Genomic DNA, 26805 nt, shown 5'->3' with positions numbered 1-26805 from the left:
AGGCCCAGTAATCCTAAAATACAGAGAAGACAGAGAAGACCGCTCCAAACCGCTCCAACCTGCTCCAACCCGCTCCAAACCGCTCCAACCTGCTCCAAACCGCTCCAAACTGCTCCAAACCCGCTCCAACCCGCTCCAAACCACTCCAACCTGCTCCAACCTGCTCCAAACCCGCTCCAAACCCGCTCCAAACCGCTCCAACCTGCTCCAAACCGCTCCAACCCGCTCCAACCTGCTCCAACCTGCTCCAAACCCGCTCCAAACCGCTCCAACCCGCTCCAACCCGCTCCAACCTGCTCCAACCTGCTCCAAACTGCTCCAACCTGCTCCAAACCGCTCCAACCTGCTCCAAACCGCTCCAACCTGCTCCAAACCGCTCCAACCCGCTCCAAACCGCTCCAACCTGCTCCAAACTGCTCCAAACCCGCTCCAAACCGCTCCAACCTGCTCCAACCTGCTCCAAACTAGAAGAGCCTGGAATGAAAGGAGAAAGGCAGAGAGTCCCTCCCAGAGAGGAGCCAACTAGAAGAGCCTGGAATGAAAGGAGAAAGGCAGAGAGTCCCTCCCAGAGAGGAGCCAACGAGAAGAGCCTGGAATGAAAGGAGAAAGGCAGAGAGTCCCTCCCAGAGAGGAGCCAACTAGAAGAGCCTGGAATGAAAGGAGAAAGGCAGAGAGTCCCTCCCAGAGAGGAGCCAACGAGAAGAGCCTGGAATGAAAGGAGAAAGGCAGAGAGTCCCTCCCAGAGAGGAGCCAACTAGAAGAGCCTGGAATGAAAGGAGAAAGGCAGAGAGTCCCTCCCAGAGAGGAGCCAACGAGAAGAGCCTGGAATGAAAGGAGAAAGGCAGAGAGTCCCTCCCAGAGAGGAGACAACTAGAAGAGCCTGGAATGAAAGGAGAAAGACAGAGAGTCCCTCCCAGAGAGGAGCCAACTAGAAGCGCCTGGAATGAAAGGAGAAAGGCAGAGAGTCCCTCCCAGAGAGGAGACAACTAGAAGAGACTGGAATGAAAGGAGAAAGGCAGAGAGTCCCTCCCAGAGAGGAGCCAACTAGAAGAGCCTGGAATGAAAGGAGAAAGGCAGAGAGTCCCTCCCAGAGAGGAGCCAACTAGAAGAGCCTGGAATGAAAGGAGAAAGGCAGAGAGTCCCTCCCAGAGAGGAGACAACTAGAAGAGCCTGGAATGAAAGGAGAAAGGCAGAGAGTCCCTCCCAGAGAGGAGCCAACTAGAAGAGCCTGGAATGAAAGGAGAAAGGCAGAGAGTCCCTCCCAGAGAGGAGCCAACTAGAAGAGCCTGGAATGAAAGGAGAAAGGCAGAGAGTCCCTCCCAGAGAGGAGACAACTAGAAGAGCCTGGAATGAAAGGAGAAAGGCAGAGAGTCCCTCCCAGAGAGGAGACAACTAGAAGAGCCTGGAATGAAAGGAGAAAGGCAGAGAGTCCCTCCCAGAGAGGAGCCAACTAGAAGAGCCTGGAATGAAAGGAGAAAGGCAGAGAGTCCCTCCCAGAGAGGAGCCAACTAGAAGAGCCTGGAATGAAAGAAAACACTGCATTTTTTCCACCATGACCTCATTGTACCTTTCTTTGTCTGCATCCCAAATGGCACTGTATTCCCTATATAGAGCCAGTCAAAGGTAGTGCACTATATAGGGAATCGGGTGCCATTAGGGACGATTTTCTTTCTCTCGGCTCGGAGACGCACACATCCTGTATTAAACCATAGCGAGGAGCATAAATCTACCTCATCGTGTGGGGGGGGGGGCAGACCTTAAACCTGGGTTCAAATATTATTCGAAATTGTTAAAATACTTTACGCATTTGCTTAAGCCTGCCTGGAGTCCCTATTGCGGTTTTGGAACTATTTAATTGCTTCCATCGAGCCAGGAAAACTCAATCAAGCAGAGATCCATCATTTTGAATAGATTTTCAAATCGTATTTGAACCCAGGTTTGGTGGGGGGCTGCTGCCTGTGTGGAGCCTCAAGTGTCATTTGATCCTCAAGTCAGACCATACCAGACCAGACCTGTTGGTGGAGTAGTCTAGCCCTCCTCCCCTCCTCCCCTCCTCCTCTCCTCCTCCCCTCCTCCCCTCCTCCTCCTCCGCCCCTGCTCCCCCCATCCCTCTCTCCCATACCAGACCAGGCCTGGTGCAGTAGTAGTCTAGACCTCCTCCCCTCCATCCCTCTCTCCCAGACCAGGCCTAGTGCAGTAGTAGTCTAGACCTCCTCCCCTCCATCCCTCTCTCCCAGACCAGGCCTGGTGCAGTAGTAGTCTAGACCTCCTCCCCTCCATCCCTCTCTCCCAGACCAGACCAGGCCTGGTGCAGTAGTAGTCTAGACCTCCTCCCCTCCATCCCTCTCTCCCAGACCAGGCCTGGTGCAGTAGTAGTCTAGACCTCCTCCCCTCCATCCCTCTCTCCCAGACCAGGCCTGGTGCAGTAGTAGTCTAGCCCTCCTCCCCTCCTCCTCTCCTCCTCCCCTCCTCCTCCTCCACCCCTGCTCCCCCCATTTCTCTCTCCCAGACCAGGCCTGGTGCAGTAGTAGTCTAGACCTCCTCCCCTCCACCCATCTCTCCCAGACCAGGCCTGGTGCAGTAGTAGTCTAGACCTCCTCCCATCCATCCCTCTCTCCCAGACCAGGCCTGGTGCAGTAGTAGTCTAGACCTCCTCCCCTCCATCCCTCTCTCCCAGACCAGGCCTGGTGCAGTAGTAGTCTAGACCTCCTCCCCTCCATCCCTCTCTCCCAGACCAGGCCTGGTGCAGTAGTAGTCTAGACCTCCTCCCCTCCATCCCTCTCTCCCAGACCAGGCCTGGTGCAGTAGTAGTCTAGACCTCCTCCCCTCCATCCCTCTCTCCCAGACCAGGCCTGGTGCAGTAGTAGTCTAGACCTCCTCCCCTCCATCCCTCTCTCCCAGACCAGGCCTGGTGCAGTAGTAGTCTAGACCTCCTCCCCTCCATCCCTCTCTCCCAGACCAGGCCTGGTGCAGTAGTAGTCTAGACTTCCTCCCCTCCATCCCCCTCATTCCTCTCTCCCATACCAGACCAGGCCTGGTGCAGTAGTAGTCTAGCACTCCCTCCCCTCCTCCTCCTCCCCTCCTTCATTCCTCTCTCCCATACCAGACCAGGCCTGGTGCAGTAGTAGTCTAGCCCAATATTGATCTGCGAAAGGAAAAGTTCCTCGAACCAGAGCTGAAACCAGAGCCCCTCAACATATGGAGAACAAATCTGAAAAAGACAGGTGGCATATGTACTAGGGACATAAGTCTATGAGGGTAGATGGTTATAGTGTGTTCTGATGGGAACCCAACTGACTGGGGGTTGGGGGATGGGAAGCTCAGATTCGGTCAGAGACTGAGTGAATTAACAAGGACTGTCTTTTCTCTGAAAGGAACAATGAAGTCCGACCAACTTCTGTTGGGCCTGAAGTTGGCCATGTAGCAACAGTTTGTGGTCACAGTCTGAAAATCTCTCCCCCCCCCCCCCCTTGTCTTTGGGGATAAATCATTACAGAATATCACTATCACAGCCTTGCTGTTCTGTTGAGAATACAATAGATATTTTATTGTCCATTTGATGAAAACAGAAACAGCCTTGTTTCCTTACGCCCTCAGACACACACGTTGAGAGGTACAGGGTCAGTCAGGGTACTGCATCCCTGGATGGAGGGCTGCTGGTCCGCCTCTCCACCCTCTAGGATATCCGCCGAGACAATTCTCTGTGACGTTGCTTTGTATTAATAAGTTGCTATTCACAAATAGCACCAACTGATATTGTGGTTGATGGTTGGGGTCCTGTGTGGCTCAGTTGGTAGAGGATGGTGCTTGCAAATGCCAGAGTTGTGGGTTTGATTCCCATGGGGGACCAGTACAGGGCAAAGTATGACAATGTATAAACTCACTATGGTAAGTTTGGATAATGACTATAATGTACAATGTTTCTCTCTTCCTAATGTGTCTTCACTGCCATTGTAACCTCTGACCTCTCCTTCCACCTAGGGGCACTTCCATTTCTCACACAAAGGAATCTATTTTCTTTTAATGTCTCCCTCCACCAGGCCATCCCATGCCGGAGGATCCCGTGTCGTGCCAGCGCTCCCTCCGGCTCCTTCTTCGCCAGGGACAACACAGCTAACTTCCTGACCTGGTGTCGTCAGGTGGGGGTGGGAGAGACCTGCCTGTTTGAGTCTGAGGGACTGGGTGAGTACGGATGTATGTCAGTTTGCAATAATGCTCCGTTTTGATTCTTTCAAGTTTGAACACAACAGAACAAATCATTAGGTTCTAGAACACTGCTTTTGGAAGTTTCATGAATTCACTCAATTGAAATGGAATTAACCCCAAAACCCTGGTGAGAACAGTACACCACTCTGGTCACAGATAATCAAGTTTCAGTTTCCTTTAATAAATATGGCCTTGTCCGGATCTACCTCAGGCTGTCAGAAGCACTACCAGGGAGGAGGATAGACCCAGACTGCCGTCTATGGGTGGTGGACTGACTGGTGGGATGCAGAGAGAGAGAGACACAAAGGCATCTCCTCTCCTCTCCTCTCCTCGTACACAAGCTCCTCTTCTGTTGTCCACAGACTCCACCCACAATACCCTGACTTCACACAATACCCACTTGGACAGCAGGCTATGTTCTGAGAACGCCGTGACTGTCTTGGCTTACCAGATGAATGATATGAACAGTTATGTGGATTTTAAACAGTCGTTCGCTGTACAGAACGTCCCAGGAAACACAGAGTGAAAGTGAGAGAAGACAGACAGTGGGGCGTTAGCTAGCTGGAGAGAGAGAAAGTAGGGCAATGTTATATATTTGTATTTATTATGGATACCCATTAGTTCCTGCCAAGGCAGCAGCTACTCTTCCTGGGGTTTATTATGGATCCCCATTAGTTCCTGTCAAGGCAGCAGCTACTCTTCCTGGGGTTTATTATGGATCCCCATTAGTTCCTGCCAAGGCAGCAGCTACTCTTCCTGGGGTTTATTATGGATCCCCATTAGTTCCTGCCAAGGCAGCAGCTACTCTTCCTGGGGTTTATTATGGATCCCCATTAGTTCCTGTCAAGGCAGCAGCTACCCTTCCTGGGGTTTATTATGGATCCCCATTAGTTCCTGTCAAGGCAGCAGCTACTTTTCCTGGGGTTTATTATGGATCCCCATTAGTTCCTGCCAAGGCAGCAGCTACTCTTCCTGGGGTTTATTATGGATCCCCATTAGTTCCTGTCAAGGCAGCAGCTACTCTTCCTGGGGTTTATTATGGATCCCCATTAGTTCCTGCCAAGGCAGCAGCTACTCTTCCTGGGTTTTTTTATGGATCCCCATTAGTACCTGTCAAGGCAGCAGCTGCTCTTCCTGGGGTTTATTATGGATCCAGCAGATACTCTTCCTGGGGTTTATTATTGATCCCCATTAGTTCCTGTCAAGGCAGCAGCTACTCTTCCTGGGGTTTATTATGGATCCCCATTAGTTCCTGCCAAGGCAGCAGCTACTCTTCCTGAGGTTTATTATGGATCCCCATTAGTTCCTGTCAAGGCAGCAGCTACTCTTCCTGGGGTTTATTATGGATCCCCATTAGTTCCTGTCAAGGCAGCAGCTACTCTTCCTGGGGTTTATTATGGATCCCCATTAGTACCTGTCAAGGCAGCAGCTACTCTTCCTGGGGTTTATTATGGATCCCCATTAGTTCCTGTCAAGGCAGCAGCTACTCTTCCTGGGGTTTATTATGGATCCCCATTAGTTCCTGTCAAGGCAGCAGCTACTCTTCCTGGGGTTTATTATGGATCCCCATTAGTACCTGTCAAGGCAGCAGCTACTCTTCCTGGGGTTTATTATGGATCCCCATTAGTTCCTGTCAAGGCAGCAGCTACTCTTCCTGGGGTTTATTATGGATCCCCATTAGTTCCTGTCAAGGCAGCAGCTACTCTTCCTGGGGTTTGTTATGGATCCCCATTAGTTCCTGTCAAGGCAGCAGCTACTCTTCCTGGGGTTTATTATGGATCCCCATTAGTACCTGTCAATGCAGCAGCTACTCTTCCTGGGGTTTATTATGGATCCCCATTAGTTCCTGTCAAGGCAGCAGCTACTCTTCCTAGGTTTTATTATGGATCCCCATTAGTACCTGTCAAGGCAGCAGCTACTCTTCCTGGGGTTTATTATGGATCCCCATTAGTTCCTGTCAAGGCAGCAGCTACTCTTCCTAGGGTTTATTATGGATCCCCATTAGTACCTGTCAAGGCAGCAGCTACTCTTCCTGGGGTTTATTATGGATCCCCATTAGTTCCTGTCAAGACAGCAGCTACTCGACCTAGGGTGCAGCAGCAAAATGCAGGCAGTTAATACCTATTAAACCAGAGTGATAAGGCCGTGTCAGCGGTAGGAGGTACAGACGATTCTTCTGTTTTTCTCTCCTTGTCAGTTTTCTGGCTAACGATTGGTTTATTCTTCTCTACTTTCAACCCCAACCAGCTGGCCCCCTTAGACATTTTATTTAGGTGAAATGATGGATAACTTACTAATTAGACTAGAATTTATTAGAATGTAATATGAATAGAATGGAACTTGATTGTCCATCCAAGGCTAGTTAGTGTGGTCACACAAGCACCGTGCGTGACAACCGGGTAGCTAGCTAACTATCCTGTTCCCTCTCTTTCCCCTTCTTTTCCTTCTTCTGTGATGGATTGAAAAGTGCATCATCACGGTGTAGCATACGACAACAGGTTTGGAGAACTATTGCTGTCATGATGCATGGTGTGCTGTGTCACGTCACATGCCCATCAATCATCTTACTGCCTGGCACTGTGTTTGTGGAACATTTTATTTCATGTAGTTTAGTCTTTTGTGAAATTGCTGCTTGTTGATCTTCAAAAACAAAAAATTTCTGTAGCTGTTTTGAGCTCACACTTATGTTCACCTCACGCTAACACACCAATATCAATAACTCAATCACCACTTATCACAAAGAACACTTCTCATTTTCTCTATACCCACTGGCATGTGCGTAAGAGTGTTTTTTTTAAAACCACTTTCCCACATCACTTTAACGCAAGTTTCAATGGGACAGAGATAATATTACCACCCTGTAATTGAGATGGGTTGTAAGGAACACAGTGAAGATCATGCACTCTTTTCCATGTATTTCTCCCCTTAGTTCTTCACAAACAGCCACGGGAAGTATGCCTCTGTCTCCTACAGCTGGGAAGGATAGCGTCTCGGTAAGGGATCTTCCCCTCTTTCCCGTAAGGGATTTTCCCCTCTTCGCCTTGATTTAAATTATTCACTTAAAAAGCTTTCAATTTTAATTGAATTTGTATGTGCATTATATGTTACAAGTAGAAGTTTAATTATCCTTTGATTATATTCTCTTTAGAAATGATTTTGCAAAGAAAACATTCAAAAGGAGTGGGGTAGTCCCTCTCCTAACATATTTGTAGTTTATTGTACAGAAGAAGGCACAGGAATACTGAAACGTTGGATGATTTACCCAATACATTACTGGTAGTTTATATATATATATATATATATATATATATATATATATATATATATATATATATATATATATATATATATATATATAGAGAGAGAGAGTGTGTGACTCTTTTTTTCATAGCTTATAGTTTATTCGCCGTTAGTCAGCACCTTTTAAATAAATAAAAAATCCCTGGGTGTGCGCCAGCTCATGTTTTTTATTAGTTTATGGTATGGAGCAAAGAGAAAGAGGAGAGACTGCGCTGAAATAGCAGTGGGCCAGATTCAACCCCATGCTGCAGTGGTACATATGATTAGTGTGCTGAAATTCAACCCCATGATGCAGAGGTATACATGATTTGACCCCAGACCACTCTAGGCCACTTCAATATATTTGACCCCAGGCCATTATAATGTATTTGAAGCCAGGCCACTATAATGTATTTGATCCTCAGACCACCCTAGATCACTATAATGTATTTGACCCCAAACCACCCTAGATCACTATAATGTATTTGATCCTCAGACCACCCTAGATCACTAATGTATTTGACCCCAAACCACCCTAGATCACTATAATGTATTTGATCCTCAGACCACCCTAGATCACTATAATGTATTTGATCCTCAGACCACCCTAGATCACTGTAATGTATTTGACCCCAAACCACCCTAGATCACTGTAATGTATTTGACCCCAAACCACCCTAGATCACTGTAATGTATTTGACCCCAAACCACCCTAGATCACTATAATGTATTTGATCCTCAGACCACCCTAGATCACTATAATGTATTTGACCCCAAACCACCCTAGATCACTATAATGTATTTGACCCCAAACCACCCTAGACCACTATAATGTATTTGACCCCAAACCACCCTAGATCACTATAATGTATTTGATCCTCAGACCACCCTAGATCACTATAATGTATTTGACCCTCAGACCACCCTAGATCACTATAATGTATTTGATCCTCAGACCACCCTAGATCACTATAATGTATTTGACCCCAAACCACCCTAGATCACTATAATGTATTTGACCCCAAACCACCCTAGATCACTATAATGTATTTGACCCCAAACCACCCTAGATCACTATAATGTATTTGACCCCAAACCACCCTAGATCACTGTAATGTATTTGATCCTCAGACCACCCTAGATCACTGTAATGTATTTGATCCTCAGACCACCCTAGATCACTATAATGTATTTGATCCTCAGACCACCCTAGATCACTATAATGTATTTGATCCTCAGACCAGCCTAGCTCCCGAGTGGTGGAGCGGTCTAAGGCACTGCATCTCAGTGCTAGAGACGTCATTACAGACCCTGGTTTGATTCCAGGCTGTATCACAACTAGCCGTGATTGGGAGTCCCACATGTCGGCACACAATTGGCCCAGCGTCATCTATAATGTATTTGACCCCAGGGCATTATAATGTATTTCACCCTAGACCACTGTACTGTATTTGACTCCAGACCACTATAATGTATTTGACTCCAGACCACTATAATGTATTTGAGCCCAGGCCACTATAATGTATTTGAGCCCAGGCCACTATAATGTATTTGAGCCAAGGCCACTATAATGTATTTGAGCCAAGGCCACTATAATGTATTTGACCCCAGGCCACTATAATGTATTTGACCCCAGGCCACTATAATGTATTTGACCCCAGGCCACTATAATGTATTTGACCCCAGGCCACTATAATGTATTTGACCCCAGGCCACTGTAATGTATACCTTAATGTAAACTGTTGTCCTATTATCTTTAGGTACAACGTGGAGCCTCCGGGGCTTATCAAGCTGGAGAAGGAGATAGAACAGGAGGAGAAAGTATCTCTACCCTCACCTGTCTCTCCCTCCCCATCCCTCTTTCCATCCCCTTCTCCAAACCCCCCATCCCCCTCTCCAACCTCTCCATTCCCCTCTCCAACCAAGTGCTTGTCGTCTAGCAAGAAGAGCACAGGGAAGCTGCTGGATGAGGCTGTGAGTAGGGTACACAAGGTCGACACAATGTCATGAAATTACGTTGAATTACGTTTTCAATTTATGAGGATTACCAGGAATTTTTGAGGATTACCAGGAATTTTTTAGGATTACCAGAAATTTATGAATATTACCAGGAATTTGGGGAGGGTTGTTGGATTGACCTCCCTACTAATCCAATGATGTTTGTTTGTGCATGTGTGCGTCTCAGGTGAAGCATATCTTTGAGGAGCCTCCCTGCAAGTGTCCCAATAAATTCTGTGTGGAGAGACAGGCTCAGGGCCGCTATCGCGTCGGGGAGAAGATGCTCTTCATCCGGGTGTGTGCCAACCCTCCTCATCTTTTTACTCACTTTCTCTGGCACAAACGCCATGTTTTTTTTTTTTGTAACATGAATTTCTAGTTGCATACGACTCAGCCACATAGTTAACAGCAGCTGGACTTTAAATTGGGCTTGGACTGTGCCTGCCAAAATATCTTTGACCAAATGTTTTTTTTGTTCGGTGGGGTCAAATCTGAAGTGTTGAAATCTGGTGTCAATAATTTTGCACATGGCTGGCTTGTACTGTAAGTGATTTATACTGGGGTTGTGGCGTTTCATATTGCTGTGAATATTATATTGACATGACAGATATGAATACGGATTGTACAGAAATACTTTCTTACTTACTTAGGTCCATTGCTCCTCAGTGTCCTCAGGGACCATACACCATTGATGACTATAGATGGCTGTTGAATGACAGCCAATTCTGTCCTCATAACAAACCCACTCTTTCCTCCTTGTTCTGAGATTTGATGAGTCTGAATTTTATGAGTCTGGATTGTGGCTGACCCACGTTTTCCAGGAATTTGTTGTTAATTGACCTTTCACTTTTGGCAGGATTCTTTTTACATTTTTTAATCCAGGTTGGAGTTATATGAGGTTTTCAGTTCAACAACAATAACGTTTCTCATCTCAATGTGAACTGAGTCACACACACCACACACACACACACACACACACACACACACACACACACACACACACACACACACACACCACACACACAGCAGTGTGTTGTTATTTGGACTGCCTGACTGTGTGGATGACAGACGTCCATTGTCCCTGCTGGTAGCAACTCCTCTGCTGCTTTGAGGCTTAATTTACTGGTGATGGTATTCCAACTATGTCTGTGTCTGTCTCCTGTGGCACCGTAGAGATGGAAAGAGAACTCCTCTTTGTATTATCCATGCTTTAAAAAAAAAAAAGTCTATATCCATCTAGACTCCTTTTTCTAACCTCTATGGGCCAGCCAGGGTTGATGGGGTTCGGGGGGAAAAAAGAGAGCCCTCAGGATCAACAGGCTTGATAAATAATACATTAGGGTTAGAAGGGTTAGGGTTAGAAGTGTTAGGGTTAGGGTTGGGGTTGGGGTTAGAAGTGTTAGGGTTAGAAGGGTTAGGGTTAGGTTAGGGTTAGAAGGGTTAGGGTTAGGGTTAGAAGGGTTAGGGTTAGAAGGGTTACGGTTAGGGTTAGGTTAGGGTTAGAATAGCCCTTTTTCTAAAACACAAAGATACTCTACGATAATGTATATGCCGTTATTCTTGCCAATGAGCTATCGCCATGATTTGTATTTATTCTTAATTGTTTCCTCGTTTACATAAAATATAAATGTTCTTATGTAAATAAATACTGTAACTTTCTATTTATTTTTATTTAACTAGACAAGTCAGTTAAGAATACATTCTGATTTACAATAACAGCCTAGGAACAGTGGGGTTAAACTGCCTTGTTCAGGGGGCAGAATGAGAGATATTTTACCTTGTCAGCTCAGGGATTCAATCCAGCAACCTTTCAGTTACTGGCCCAACACTCTAACCACTAAGCTACCTACCGCCCCTAACTCAAACAGACCTTGCTACAAAAAAATTGCCTTGCAAGAATGAAGTCTATTTACAAATACAGATTGGTGAAGAATCATTGGTGCTCTTGGAATCTTGGATTCACAACCAGGATTCACATGTCTAAAAATGCTGTTCAAGGAGGATCTGGACTGTAGGTCAACAAGGGCTGACAATACGCTCTAGAATGACCCCTGCTGGTAGCACACAGTATCACAGTTTCTGGATGGATAGCTCTTTGAGGATCACAAATGCAGAATAAGAGAAAGGTTGTATGTTAGCCTGGTTTTAACGGACATGGGCCAGTGTTCAGGGTCTAAAATAAACCGTTTGTTCCCATAGTGCCCTCTGCTGTCAAGTAGATATCCTAAAGAAAATGTTTTCTACTATTCAGAGGGGGAACCCAGACATCTTTTGTACGATAGACATTTCTTTCAACCATCCATAAGGGTTGCTGAGCAACCAAGGACAAGTCACAACGAAGACGAGTCTTGATTCTTCTTTGTCCATGACTGTTCAATTCCAAGAATGAGCTTCTTGGACTCTAGAGTGTTGGATGAAATGAAACGTCTGTTGCTGTGTGCTCTCAATATGGGCTGCCTGGTAAGTCACAGAAGGTGTGAACCTCCATCTCACTCTGGTTCTCAGCTAGCAATGGTGGTGGTAAAAGTACCCAATTGTCATACTTGAGTAAAAGTAAAGAGAATGACTCACGTCAAGGTGTCACCCAGTAAAATACTACTTGAGTAAATGTCTAAAGTATTCAGTTTTAAATATAAATGAAAGTTAGAATATTACTTATATTAAGTATCACAGGTAAATGTAATTGCTAAAATATATTTAAAGCTACAATATGTCACTTTTTTTGGGCGACCCACCAAATTCACATAGAAATGTGAGTTATAGAACTGTCATTCACAAAGAAAGTCTAAGAAGTGGTAGATATGTTCTATGTGTGCTATTTCTATGCGTCTCGTCCTTAAATTTAGTTTCTGTGTATTTTACTTTCGGTTTTGTACTTCAAACAGTTGAAAATACAATATTTAATATTTTTGTTTATGCAAAATATATTTCAAAGCGGTTTAGATTCTGTACAATATACTTGCTTGTTTTGTCACAAACTGAAATTAGGCAAACTATTAGAATTTTAGCAACCAGGAAATGGCGGTGTGATTTCTGCATAGTGCACCTTTAAGTATCAAAAGTAAAAGCATCAATCATTTCAAATGACTTATATTAAGCAAAGCAGACAGCACCATTATTATATAAATACATAAAATAATGTATATCCAGGGGCACACTCCAACACTCAGACATCATTTACAAACAAATCATTTTTCTTTAGTGAGTCTGCCAGATCGAGGCAGAATGGATGATCAGGGATGTTCTCTTGATAAATGTGTGAATTAAGCCTTCGAGTCTTCTTGGGTATGACGCTACAAGCTTGGCACAACTGTTTTTGTGGAGTTTCTCTCATTCTTCTCTGCAGATCCTCTCAAGCTCTGTCAGGTTGCATGGGGAGTGTTGCTGCACAGTTATTTTCAGGTCTCTCCAGAGAACCTTGTTTCTCATGGTCTGAGAGTGTTTAGGTGCCTTTTGGCAAACTCCAAGCGGGCTGTCGTGCCTTTTACTGAGGAGTGGCTTCCGTCTGGCCACTCTACCATAAGTGCCTGATTGGTGGAGTGCTGCAGAGTCTGTTGTCCTTCTGGAAGGTTCTCCAATTTCCACAGAGGAACTAGAGCTCTGTCAGTGACCATCAGGTTCTTGGTCATCTCCTTGACCAAGGCCTTCCCCCCCGATCGTTCAGTTTGGCTGGGCGGCCAGCTCTAGGAAGAGTCTTGGTGGTTCCAAACTTCTTCCATTTAAGAATGAGAGAGGCCACTGTGTTCTTGGGGACCTTCAATGCTGCAGAAATGTTTTGGTACCCTTCCCCAGATCTGTGCCTTCGACACAATCCTGCCTTCGACCTCATGGCCTCGTGGTTTTTGCTGTGACCTACACTGTTAGCTGTGGGACCTTATATAGACAGGTGTGTGCCTTTCCAAATCATGTCCAATTGACCACAGGTGGACTAAAATCAAGTTGTAGAAACATCTCAAGGACGATCAATGGAAACAGGATGCACCTGAGCTCAATTTCAAGTCTCATAGCGAAGGGTATGAATACTTATGTAAATAAGGTGTTTCTGTTTTTATTTTTAATACATTTGCAAAAATTTCTAACAACTTGTTTTCACATTGTCATTATGGGGTATTGTGATGTCATTATTGGGTATTGTGATGTCATTATTGGGTATTGTGATGTCATTATGGGGTATTGTGTGTAGTTTGCCCGGGGCATTTTTTGTATTTAATCAATTTTAGAATAAGGCTGTAACGTAACAACATTTGGGAAAAGTCAAGGGGTCTGAATACTTTCCTGAGGCACCACCGTACATTATTATATTTAGGAATGTAGTGAAGTTAAAGTTGAAGTTGTCAAAAATATAAATAGTAAAGTAAAATACAGATACCCCAAAAAAACAACTCTCCCTCTCTTTTTCCACTGTCTCTCTTCTCCAATAAAATGCTTTGCTAACAGGCCACCGGGACACTTGTTCACCCCCAGACTCCTTGCTCTCTCCTGGGTACAGGCCTAGCTGGGTCCCCCTGTCTCCCAGCACCATAGAGACATGATTGAAAAGCCCTCTGTGCCAAAAGCCCATTATGTCCCTGGTCACAATGCCTGAGGGGGCACACATTCATGGAACGAGTGCCCTGCCAATGGCCTGTTGATTGATTCTGTTAAAGAGGCCTATAAATGTGTGTTATGCTGCTGGAGGAGAGAGAGAGAAAGAGAGTGTTGTCTATAGTGTATAGAAGAGGACAGGCCATACCACAGATATCTTATTAAATTATATATGTAATTCTATGGGCCACACAATCTAACTTGCTACTAGCCATTCAGGCTTGATTGAGTGTCGACTTGGAATTCAGTAGCAATATTTAATATACAGTACGTTCTGTTTGTATTTGGCCATTTAATGTCAACAGTCAGCAGCATGCTCCATGCACGTACACTTCATGGGTTAACTGGTACTTCCTGTCACTGTCAAACGGGGCTTTCTGCAGGCACTCATTACTGCTTGGATTGAAAGCTTGGGCTCTGAAGACCTTCTACTGTAAATGAGGATTGATAGCGGCAGGATAGCTAGGTAGTTTAATGGAATCACAATGCATTGTGGATATGGAAATAGCGCCTTTTTTTATTTCTCTGTCCCGCTATTTATTTGTCTGGTGTAGATGTTGCCATGGTAACCAACACAGGAAAACGTACAGGAGTACCATGTTAGACGGTAGCAGCAGGATTAGTGTTTACAGTAGTACCACCTTAGACAGTAGCAGCAGGACTAGTGTTTACAGTAGTACCACCTTAGACAGTAGCAGCAGGAGTAGTGTTTACAGTAGTACCACCTTAGACAGTAGCAGCAGGACTAGTGTTTACAGTAGTACCACCTTAGACAGTAGCAGCAGGACTAGTGTTTACAGTAGTACCACCTTAGACAGTAGCAGCAGGACTAGTGTTTACAGTAGTACCAACTTAGACAGTAGCAGCAGGACTAGTGTTTACAGTAGTACCACCTTAGACAGTAGCAGCAGGACTAGTGTTTACAGTAGTACCACCTTAGACAGTAGCAGCAGGACTAGTGTTTACAGTAGTACCACCTTAGACAGTAGCAGCAGGACTAGTGTTTACAGTAGTACCACCTTACAGACAGGAGCAGGTAGCAGCAGGAGTAGTGTTTACAGTAGTACCACGTTAGACGGTAGCAGCAGGACTAGTGTTTACAGTAGTACCACCTTACAGACAGTAGCAGGTAGCAGCAGGAGAAGTGTTTACAGTAGTACCACCTTACAGACGGTAGCAGCAGGAGTTGTGTTTACAGTAGTACCATGTTAACGGACTGTAGCAGCAGGAGTAGTGTTTACAGTAGTACCACCTTACAGACGGTAGCAGCAGGAGTTGTGTTTACAGTAGTACCATGTGAACGGACGGTAGCAGCAGGAGTAGTGTCTACAGCAGTACCATGTTAACGGACTGTAGCAGCAGGAGTAGTGTTTACAGTAGTACCATGTAACAGACGGTAGCAGGTAGCAGCAGGACTAGTGTTTACGGCAGTACCACCTTACAGACGGTAGCAGGTAGTAGGCAGGAGTAGTGTTTACAGTAGTACCACGTTACAGACGGTAGCAGCAGGAGTAGTGTTTACAGCAGTTTAGTTTTGGAGTCTAATTTTTAATTTTGGAGTCATTTATTAGTGAAAAGGAATCAAACAAAGCCACTGTACTAGCTGTGAGTTACTAGAGATGTCCATCTACTACACTAAATCTGGACCTCAAAGACCATTCCCATTGTGATTTTCATTCTTCCCCTCTAATCAAGGTCTGTGTTTAGTCCTGGGATATCAGGTCAGTGCAATGAATGATCAGGTAGAACAGAACACCAGCAGTACTCTGAACCTCCAGGCTGGGATTTGAATACCCTTGTACTACACCGTGAAATAATATCTTCTTCTTCTTGTCCTAGATGTTACACAACAAGCATGTGATGGTGCGTGTGGGAGGAGGCTGGGAGACTTTTGAGAGCTACCTGCTGAAACACGACCCATGTCGGATGCTCCAGATCTCCAGAGTGGAGGGGAAGACCTTTCCCATGTCCCCCAAGTCCCCCAACACCAAGGACCTCACCCCAGACAGCTACTTGGTGGTGGCCGCACACTACCGCAGCAAGAAGTAAAGATGGCCACCTACTACCGCAGCAAGAAGTAAAGATGGCCGCACACTACCGCAGCAAGAAGTAAAGATGGCCGCACACTACCACAACAAGAAGTAAAGATGGCCGCCTACTACCGCAGCAAGAAGTAAAGATGGCCGCCTACTACCGCAACAAGAAGTAAAGTTGGCCGCCTACTACCGCAACAAGAAGTAAAGATGGCCGCCTACTACCACAACAAGAAGTAAAGATGGCCGCCTACTACCGCAACAAGAAGTAAAGTTGGCCGCCTACTACCGCAACAAGAAGTAAAGTTGGCCGCCTACTACCGCAACAAGAAGTAAAAATGGCCGCCTGCTACCGCAACAAGAAGTAAAGATGGCCGCCTGCTACCGCAACAAGAAGTAAAGATGGCCGCCTACTACCGCAACAAGAAGTAAAGATGGCCGCCTACTACCGCAACAAGAAGTAAAGACATTCATGAGGACCTGAGGAAATGACCTCTTGCCTTTCCCAACTAGCAAAACTGATTGAAATGACAGTGACACAGAGGGCAAAGCCAGCTGACACAGTGTCATTCCAACCAGATTCCAACCAGTTGCATGTACAGCATGTCTTCTAGTTGATGTAAGCCACAGCCGTCCCACCTGAGCTACAGAACAGACAGTGGCCAGCAGGTATATATCTCCTGTCCTAGCAATCACGGCGAACTAGCGTCAACGTGACAGTTTGATTTGGATTTACAGCCTTTGAGAATTATCTATGCAATCATTTTGACAATCATTTTGACAATCATTTTTAGCCGGGGATTGAGGCTGGTATATTTGGTACTAAAAGCATGTTTTCTAATGTTACCTTGTGTGTATTTTGTTTGACTTTTGTCATTCATTCATTTAATAGTGTGAAAGTATAGTATGACTTCTGTAATAATGGATATATTCTGAATAATGATTGGATACTGGTCAAGCTAAATCTGGACATGTTCCACCAATCATGTTCCTCCTACGGTTCCACCAATCATGTTCCTCCTCCGGTTCCACCAATCATGGGCTTTCTCCTTTCCTTGTTTTCTAAATATGCAGCTACACCACACAAGGGAAGATAATCATGGCTAAAACAATATGTTTTTTAAATGTAATCCCACCATCGGTCACAGTACGGGCTTACCGGTTACCACACCCAGGGACCTGTCTCTGGCTTGAGCTTTTTTGCTTTAAAGACCAAAGGGTTCCACCATTCATTCTAATGGAAGTCAACATTTAAAATATGTTTGAAATAGTGCTACTTTATTATGTTAAAAGTCCTGACTAATATGAATAGCTTATACGTAGGATGTGTTTGTTATGATTATGTATCTCTGTAATGTCTATTAATTTCTCCAATGTGCTATCATGAGTGATTTCTCTTTTTTTCCATGAGCTAGTTTGTCTCTCCTGTTTTTTGAAGTTAAAAGCTTTTGATAATTTGTTAATTAAGGAACGCTATTAATTAACATCATTATTGTGAGAAGATTATTTCTGAGGATTAAAGAGACAATCAAATGTAGAATATTTACTTGAATTCTTGTGAATGGCAATAGGACTGATCCAGATAACATGTATTGTATGGTCGGGCGGTCTGTCTACGATAACTTAGCTTTGTGTCCATTCAACCTCATCCCCTGACCAAATTGCTAGAGAGCTGGCTGGTGGACAATACTAGTGTCGATTGCTACTTTACTGACACCTACTGGTATGTTACGGTACTGTAAATGGCCATCCACAACTACAACGTGATGACTGGCACTGGCCTGTTCCAAGTAGCCTTGCGAAATCAGACTAACAGACCTTTTTATTCAACCAACCCGTCAGAGCAACCTCCAGTCAGGTCTAATCCTCTTTTTTTATTCACATTTACAATGTAACCTGTTTTACGACAGCATAGAAATTGGAGTCGTTATCCTTCATCAATGTTATTCAGTCACAGAACAAATGGTCTATTTTACACACTCTAGCCTATAGTGCTGTGCACTACTTTTGAACAGGACAAATATACAATCACATACTGTTTCAATAAAAAAAAGTCAAGGTACACATAGGTAGGTGCTAAGCCATAGTCTTGTTTTAACATCAAGGAAAAACAATTGTCTTTGACTTCAATGATAAACAGAAATAGTTGCTCTTTAAAAAGCATAGGGTTGTGTTCTAAAATGTACATGACAGGGAATCATTTATTTATTTATTTATTTTTTTGGTAGAGCCTGTAGCACCGACAGATCACTGCTGGGTTACATTACTGATTAGAACTGTGAACCAACCAGGAACTACTAGAATTCAATAACATCACTTTATTCACACAAACTACTAGAATACATAAACAATCACCAAGACAACACATCCATTTTATAATACAATGTATTGAATTTATTTTAAAAGAGGACGGAACATTAGAAGAGTGCATTAGATTAGAATCATTCAAACAGAATAGGGCCCGGTTTCCCAAAAGTATGTTAAGGATAAATTAATCGTTAGAACCTTCGTAGGAGCATCGTACAATTTCCCGGGCGGTTTCACAAAGCCATTGTTATTAACGTTGCACCGGAAAACGCTCGTAATCTAATAAACTACCTCAGAACAGCTAAATGCGACGTTACATGTTTTTTTTATTCACAGATCTCCGGTAAATATGAACCTAGAATCACATGGGGTTTTCCGTCTGTCACCGCCAATGACATCTGAACAAAGTTGACTACAAATACAAAGTTTACAATGCCTTTGCAATTTATACAAACAAGCTATAGGCCCATTTTAATCCTATTGAAATACATGTAATGTTCAATCAATTGAATTATATTTTGTTACTTGAAGGCTACTGTCTGTAATTGGTCTCAATATATTTAATGATAGGTAGCCTAACGTGCGCAATGTGTCAAATCTGTGATTCAGTGCATTTTATTGGGTATGCACAAGTATTACAATAAACCGCCTCTATTTGCAGCCGTATGTGGTAATCTCTAAGAGTTGATCCGTCATCGGTATTGGGAAATAATTATGTTAAAGTAAGATTTGAATGAAGAGTGATTATCATAGAGCAGCGCTCCCTTTTCTTTCGATCCTATCAGTAGACACGTCGTGAACGTTCTCTCTGCGTGGTGCTTTGGGAAACGCATGTTACATGTTACGCCGTTGTAGGAAAGATGCATCATTAAAACACTCAGTTCCATTGCTTATCGGGAAACCGGGCCAAAAACAGAACATTAAACTATACCGAACAAACATACACTGCTCAAAAAAATAAAGGGAACACTTAAACAACACAATGTAACTCCAAGTCAATCACACTTCTGTGAAATCAAACTGTCCACTTAGGAAGCAACACTGATTGACAATAAATGTCACATGCTGTTGTGCAAATGGAATAGAAAACGGGTGGAAATTATAGGCAATTAGCAAGACACCCCCAATAAAGGAGTGGTTCTGCAGGTGATAACCACAGACCACTTCTCAGTTCCTATGCTTCCTGGCTGATGTTTTGGTCACTTTTGAATGCTGGTGGTGCTTTCACTCTAGTGGTAGCATGAGACGGAGTCTATAACCCACACAAGTGGCTCAGGTAGTGCAGCTCATCCAGGATGGCACATCAATGCGAGCTGTGGCAAGAAGGTTTGCTGTGTCTGTCAGCGTAGAGTCCAGAGCATGGAGGCGCTACCAGGAGACAGGCCAGTACATCAGGAGACGTGGAGGAGGCCGTAGGAGGGCAACAACCCAGCAGCAGGACCGCTACCTCCGCCTTTGTGCAAGGAGGAGCAGGAGGAGCACTGCCAGAGCCCTGCAAAATGACCTCCAGCAGGCCACAAATGTGCATGTGTCTGCTCAAACGGTCAGAAACAGACTCCATGAGGGTGGTATGAGGGCCCGACGTCCACAGGTGGGGGTTGTGCTTACAGCCCAACACCGTGCAGGACGTTTGGCATTTGCCAGAGAACACCAAGATTGGCAAATTCGCCACTGGCGCCCTGTGCTCTTCACAGATGAAAGCAGGTTCACACTGAGCACATGTGACAGACGTGACAGAGTCTGGAGACGCCGTGGAGAACGTTCTGCTACCTGCAACATCCTCCAGCATGACCGGTGTTATGTTCTGTTAATTACTGATGTCCCCTTTAAGGCGGGAGCACCCTTGGTCATGCGCAGTGTTGTTCTATGTTATTCTGGTACTAACTCGTTTGAGTCAATGTGAAGCTCCAGTTCAATTGCTTGTATTCAGAGTCTTTCTTATTACATCAATAAGTACTAAGTGTTAAGACACTACAACCGGTTTGGCGGTGGGTCAGTCATGGTGTGGGGTGGCATTTCTTTGGGGGGCCGCACAGCCCTCCATGTGCTCGCCAGAGGTAGCCTGACTGCCATTAGGTACCGAGATGAGATCCTCAGACCCCTTGTGAGACCATATGCTGGTGCGGTTGGCCCTGGGTTCCTCCTAATGCAAGACAATGCTAGACCTCATGTGGCTGGAGTGTGTCAGCAGTTCCTGCAAGAGGAAGGCATTGATGCTATGGACTGGCCTGCCCGTTCCCCAGACCTGAATCCAATTTGGCACATCTGGGACATCATGTCTCGCTCCATCCACCAACGCCACGTTGCACCACAGACTGTCCAGGAGTTGGCGGATGCTTTAGTCCAGGTCTGGGAGGACGTCCCTCAGGAGACCATCTGCCACCTCATCAGGAGCATTTTGACTTGTTTTAAGGACATTACATCAAAGTTGGATCAGCCTGTAGTGTGGTTTTCCACTTTAATTTTGAGTGTGACTCCAAATCCAGACCTCCATGGGTTGATAAATGTTATTTCCATTGATAATTTGTGTGATTTTGTTGTCAGCACATTCAACTGTGTAAAGAAAAGTATTTAATAAGAATATTTCATTCATTCAGATCTAGGATGTGTTATTTTAGTGTTCCCTTTATTTTTTTGAGCAGTGTATAAAACGCTTACATCCAACAACTGTACTGAGTTACAGTTTCCTTGAGGAAATCAGGTAATTGAAATAAATGCATTAGGCCCTAATCTTTGGACTTTGCGACTGGGCTGGGGCGCAGCCCTGGGTGTTGTGGGGGCGCAGCCATCGGTGTGGCATAGGCAGTGGTGGTTCAAGCTGGTATTGCTCCCTCAGCGCCCTACCCATCCCCCAACACTGTCAACCAAGAGTCGAGACTACATTACCCATCCCCCCAACACTGTCAACCAAGAGTCAAGACTACATTACCCATCCCCCCAACACTGTCAACCAAGAGTCAAGACTACATTACCCATCCCCCCAACACTGTCAACCAAGAGTCAAGACTACATTACCCATCCCCCCAACACTGTCAACCAATGGTCAAGACTACATTACCCATCCCCCCAACACTGTCAACCAAGAGTCAAGACTACATTACCCATCCCCCCCCAACAAAAAAGCACCATTCTGCACTAACTGTCATTTTTATTCAGAAATTAGGAACAACACAAATAAATCATCATAACATTAAAAACGATATAAAAATCTAGATACAAAATAAGACTCAGAAATATCCAAATGAAGTAACAAAGACAAATAGAAACACATTTGTGTTAATTTGGCACTCGAGCATACAATACATTACCCATCCCCCCAACACTGTCAACCAAGAGTCAAGACTACATTCCCCATCCCCCCAACACTGTCAACCAAGAGTCAAGACTACATTCCCCATCCCCCCCAACACTGTCAACCAAGAGTCAAGACTACATTCCCCATCCCCCCCAACACTGTCAACCAAGAGTCAAGACTACATTACCCATCCCCCCAACACTGTCAACCAAGAGTCAAGACTACATTCCCCATCCCCCCAACACTGTCAACCAAGAGTCGAGACTACATTACCCATCCCCCAACACTGTCAACCAAGAGTCAAGACTACATTCCCCATCCCCCAACACTGTCAACCAAGAGTCGAGACTACATTACCCATCCCCAACACTGTCAACCAAGAGTCAAGACTACATTACCCATCCACAACACTGTCAACCAAGAGTCAATACTACATTACCCATCCTGACGGCCCGTTGTAGACGCACATGGGCAGCATTCCATGTCTCCTTTGAGTGCCAAAACCATTCATCCACCACAGGAGCCTCAATCTGGCTCTGATGCCATGGTGCCAGGACCGGCTGATAACCCAGCACACACTGAAACGGTGATAGGTTGGTAGAGGAGTGGCGGAGGGAGTTTTGGGCCATCTCCGCCCACTCCCCCGGCCAGTCCTGGCAATAGGACCGCAGAAACCTACCCACATCCTGGTTGACTCTTTCCACCTGCCTGTTACTCTCGGGGTGGAAACCTGAGGTAAGGCTGACCGAGACCCCCAGGTGTTCCATAAAGGCCCTCCAGACTCTAGACGTGAATTAGGGACCCCGGTCAGAAACTATATCCTCAGGCAACCCGTAGTGCCGGAATACATGGGTCAACAGGGCCTCCGCAGTTTGTAGAGCCGTAGGGAGGCAGGGAAAAGGAAGGAGACGACAGGACTTAGAAAACCGATCCACAACGACCAGGATCGTGGTGTTACCCCGCGACGGGGGAAGATCCGTCACAAAATCCAACCGATAGGTGTGACCACGGTCGTTGTGGAACGGGAAGGGGTTGTAATTACCCTCTGGGCAATTGTCTAGGTGCCTTGCACTGTGCGCATACCGAAAATGAGGAAACATAAACCCTCACGTCCTTAGCTAAAGTGGGCCACCAGTACTTCCCAGCAAGGCAGCGCACCGTCCGACCGATGCCAGGATGACCAGAGGAGGGGGACTTATGGGCCCAATAGATCAAATGATCGCGGACATCAAACGGAATGTACAGATGCCCAGCTGGACACTCAGGGGGAGTGGGCTCTGCACGTGATGCCCGCTCGATGTCCGCGTCCACATCCCATACCACCGGTGCCACCAGGCGAGAAGCTGGAATTATGGGAGTGGGATTCGTGGACCGCTCCTCTGTATCATACAGCCGGGACAGTGCGTCTGCCTTAACGTTCTGGGAACCTGGTCTGTAGGAGAGAGTGAAAGAAAGGCGGGTGAAAAACATGTCCCACCTTGCCTGGCGAGGGTTCAGTCTCCTCGCTGCTCGAATGTACTCCAGGTTGCGGTGGTCAGTCCAAATGAGAACACTTTCAGAGCCTTGACAACAGCCAACAGCTCCCGGTCCCCCACATCATAGTTGTGCGGAGCTTTAGTGGCGTACCCGAGCGCTGAGACAGCACAGCCCCTATCCCTGCCTCGTGTCCACCTCAACTATGAACGCTAAGGAGGGATCCGGATGAGCCAGCACCGGGAGCCGAGGTAAACAGAGCCTTCAAGTGACCAAAAGCCCTGTCCGCCCCAGCTGTCCACTGCAGTCGCACCGGTCCCCCTTTCAGCATAAAAACTGCTACACCTCCTTCACCGTGGTTGGAGTCGGCCAATTACGCACGGCTGAAATGTGGTCATTCTCCATCTCTACCCCTGACTCTGAAAACTGCTACCCTAGGAAGGAGATGGACTGTTGGAAGAACAGACATTTCTCAGCCTTAACGTACAGGTCATGTGACCAAGCACCCTGCGTACCAGGGACACATGCTCGGCGCGTGTAGCGGAGTATATTAGAATGTCATCTATATACACCACTACACCCTGCCCGTGCAGGTCCCTGAAAATCTCATCTACAAAGGATTGGAAGACTGATGGAGCATTCATTAACCCGTACGGCATGACGTGGTACTCATAATGCCCAGAAGTGGTGCTAAATGCTGTCTTCCACTCATCTCCCGCCCGGATACGCACCAGCGGTATCAGGTAACTGTATTTTACCGTGATCTTATTCAAACCTCGATAATCAATACACACACGGGCGCAAACCTCCATCCTTTTTCTTCACAAAAAATAAACTTGAGGAGACAGGTGAGATGGAAGGCTGAATGTATCCCTGTCCCAGAGATTCGGTGGCACATGTCTCCATAGCCACCGTCTCCTCCTGTGACAGAGGATACATGTGACTCCTGGGAAGTGCAGCTTCTACCAAGAGATCTATCGCACAATCCCCCTGTCGATGGGGTGGTAATTGAGTCGCCTTCTTTTTACAGATGGTGAGTGCCAAATCGGCATATTCGGGGGGGAATGTGCATGGTGGAAACCTGGTTAGAACTTTCCACCGTAGTGGCACCTAAGGAAACACCTACACACCTCACTGAACACTGACAGGATCATTCCTTGAGAGCCCTCTGTTGCCACGAAATAATAGGATCATGAGAGGCCGAACAAGGGAAGACCGTTGGCCCACTCCAGGGCCTTTCCAGTCAGGCAGGAGATAAGGGCGCTCACTCTCTCGCGTCCCGAAGTGGCCGGCTGAACAGCTGCCAGGTAGAGCTCCAGCTGGAGTAGGAACCCTTGGCACCCTGCAGCTGTTCCGTCATATGCTCCTGGGAGCTAGAGCCGAATCCCACTGGGTCCTGACGACTGAGAGGTGGACATCGGTGTAGGTTGAGGTGCGGGCGGAGGTGATGATGTAGTATTTACAGGAAAGCCTCCTCTCTCCCATCTGTCCATTGTTTGCAGCACGCGTCCATGGCTGTCCCTAGACTTTGTAACATGGTTGCGTGCTGCTGGACACGCTCCTCTACTGGGAGAGAAGGGCTGGCTGCACCTGCTGACTCCATTTGAACGGTCCGTGATTCTGTCACCGATTGGGTGCAGAGATGTAGCGGAGTCAGGCGCAGGACACAGGTTTTGAGCAACACAACGGAGTTTACTCAAAAAGTCAAGCAAAAATTCAAAATAGGAACATACATGCACACTAGCACATACAACAACCACTTAAGACACCAACAATCACGGACAGAACAGAAATGTTTGCCAGAGGGTTAAATAAGGAACGTGATATGGGAATTGAAACCAGGTGTGTGTGATACAGACAAAACTAAACGAAAAATCAAACATGGATCAGTGGTGACTAGAAAGCCGGTGACGTCGACCGCCGAACACCGCCCGAACAAGGAGAAGGGCGGACTTCGGCGGACGTCGTGACAGGTGCATCTATCATGGCCAAGATATCCTGTGGTGTGTCACATGGTTGGATAATTAGTGTCGCGTCTCTGACTATGATTAAATGAGATGACAGGCTATTTTATCAAATCAATTTCCTAACGTTTAATTGATTACATCATTGAATTCAACCATGCAACAATTAACTTATTAATAATAACCTGTTGCACCACGGAAGAGTGTTTATAGAGCTGCTGTCTTCTGAATTAATTATTTATTTACTAAATACCTAAATAATCACACAGAATTACATAGATATACACAGAATAGATCATACATTGATTACTAATCATGTCATGAAAAGTCCCTGGTGGTCTAATCCGATATTATGGCTGGTTACACAAAGGAAGGGGGTTAGGTTTGAATGAAAGAGCAGGAAGACTGAGGGACAACAGAATTGGGTCTCTATTGGACCTTGAGAAGCAATGCTAAATACAGAATCTTATGCATTCTAATAACCGCCCATTCGGAAAAGGAAAATGCAAGATATATATTTACTCTGAGCTGTACATCGATAGATGGGTCGAGGATGGAAGACTGGTTTGCCCAGCAGAGATCACCATTGATCACCGAAGAATCTTTCTGGTCGTAGTGTTGTAGAGCGGATACGTTGAAGTACCCTCAGTTCTTAGGAGATTGACTGTCCTCGTCCTAGGCCGCGTTCTCAACTGCAGCTGATAACCGCAACGACTAGGATGTAATCACTTCTTCTTTAGTGAATAATAGTTCAAAGTTCATACCATTCTGCCATAATCAGCTTGCGCTGTATTCTGGCTGGTCCAGTCGAAATTCACAATTCTAACGTGGCGATCGTCACCTCCACGTTATCTTGGCTCATGTAAATTTCATTAGGTTGTAGTTGAAATTAGCCCTTTTAGCCCTTTCCTCACATCATCGGAAACTAAGGTTGACTTCTGTCAACAGGCTTTTGTACTGGGGGGAGAGAAGGGCGTGTTTCATAGTTCTCAACCAATGTCTGTTCACTTGGGTGTGGGCACTGACTGGGTGTGGGCACTGACTAAGTGTTTCTTATTTAGGAGGCTAAAATTACATTTAATCTTTTCACAAATAGTTTCATATTTAAACATTTAAATTGCACAACAATTCTATGTGAATCTGAATGTGTAGACTTGTGTAGACTTTCCAAGATACAGTTTATGTCATCCTATCATCAGATATAATGTCCCAGGCAACAACTGATCTGAGATCATATTCTTTAAGTACCAACGGACACTATCAACTGGTTGGATTACTGAAATATGGTTCCATTCCCCAACCTTTTGATGTTACCATACTTTCTCTGTGGTAACACAGGGCTTTCCAAGAGTCCATTCTGTAGAGTGGAGGGAGAAGGGGTAAAGGTATTTATGGGGGGGTCATAAACCTCACCCAACAGGGCAACGTCATGACAGTCCCCCTTTGTTGGGTTCAATCTTGCAATTATCCTTGTTGCAAACCAACATAAAAATTACCATGGGTTGTCCTGGTTGTGGTGTCCCTCTGGTGGTTGACCCAGGTAGGTTTCTGCGAATGAAGCAGGCTGCTCCTAGTCTGGGCAGCGGATGTCCAGTTGGTGATCGCTGTTGCCACCCCCCTCTGGTGGTCTACCTTGGTAGGTTTTCTGGAAGCTGCAAAGCACCAC

General features: G+C 45.7%; 1 protein-coding gene across 1 annotated transcript in view; it reads left to right on the top strand.

The window, feature by feature from the left end:
- The window catches only part of LOC139383282 (growth arrest-specific protein 2-like), a 56774-nt gene extending 39137 nt beyond the window's left edge, over positions 1-17637 (top strand). Inside the window, exons 4-8 of the mRNA XM_071127731.1 lie at positions 4041-4182; positions 7136-7199; positions 9246-9459; positions 9671-9778; positions 15907-17637. Of these exons, the coding sequence (XP_070983832.1) occupies positions 4041-4182; positions 7136-7199; positions 9246-9459; positions 9671-9778; positions 15907-16116 (738 nt within the window). The 3' untranslated portion in view covers positions 16117-17637. The remainder of the gene's footprint in view (positions 1-4040; positions 4183-7135; positions 7200-9245; positions 9460-9670; positions 9779-15906) is intronic.
- The last annotated feature ends 9168 nt before the right edge of the window (positions 17638-26805 follow it).

Source organism: Oncorhynchus clarkii, chromosome 2 (genome assembly GCF_045791955.1).
Source record: "Oncorhynchus clarkii lewisi isolate Uvic-CL-2024 chromosome 2, UVic_Ocla_1.0, whole genome shotgun sequence".
Taxonomy (NCBI): Eukaryota; Metazoa; Chordata; class Actinopteri; order Salmoniformes; family Salmonidae; genus Oncorhynchus; species Oncorhynchus clarkii.
This window is presented reverse-complemented; position numbering and strand designations above follow the sequence as displayed.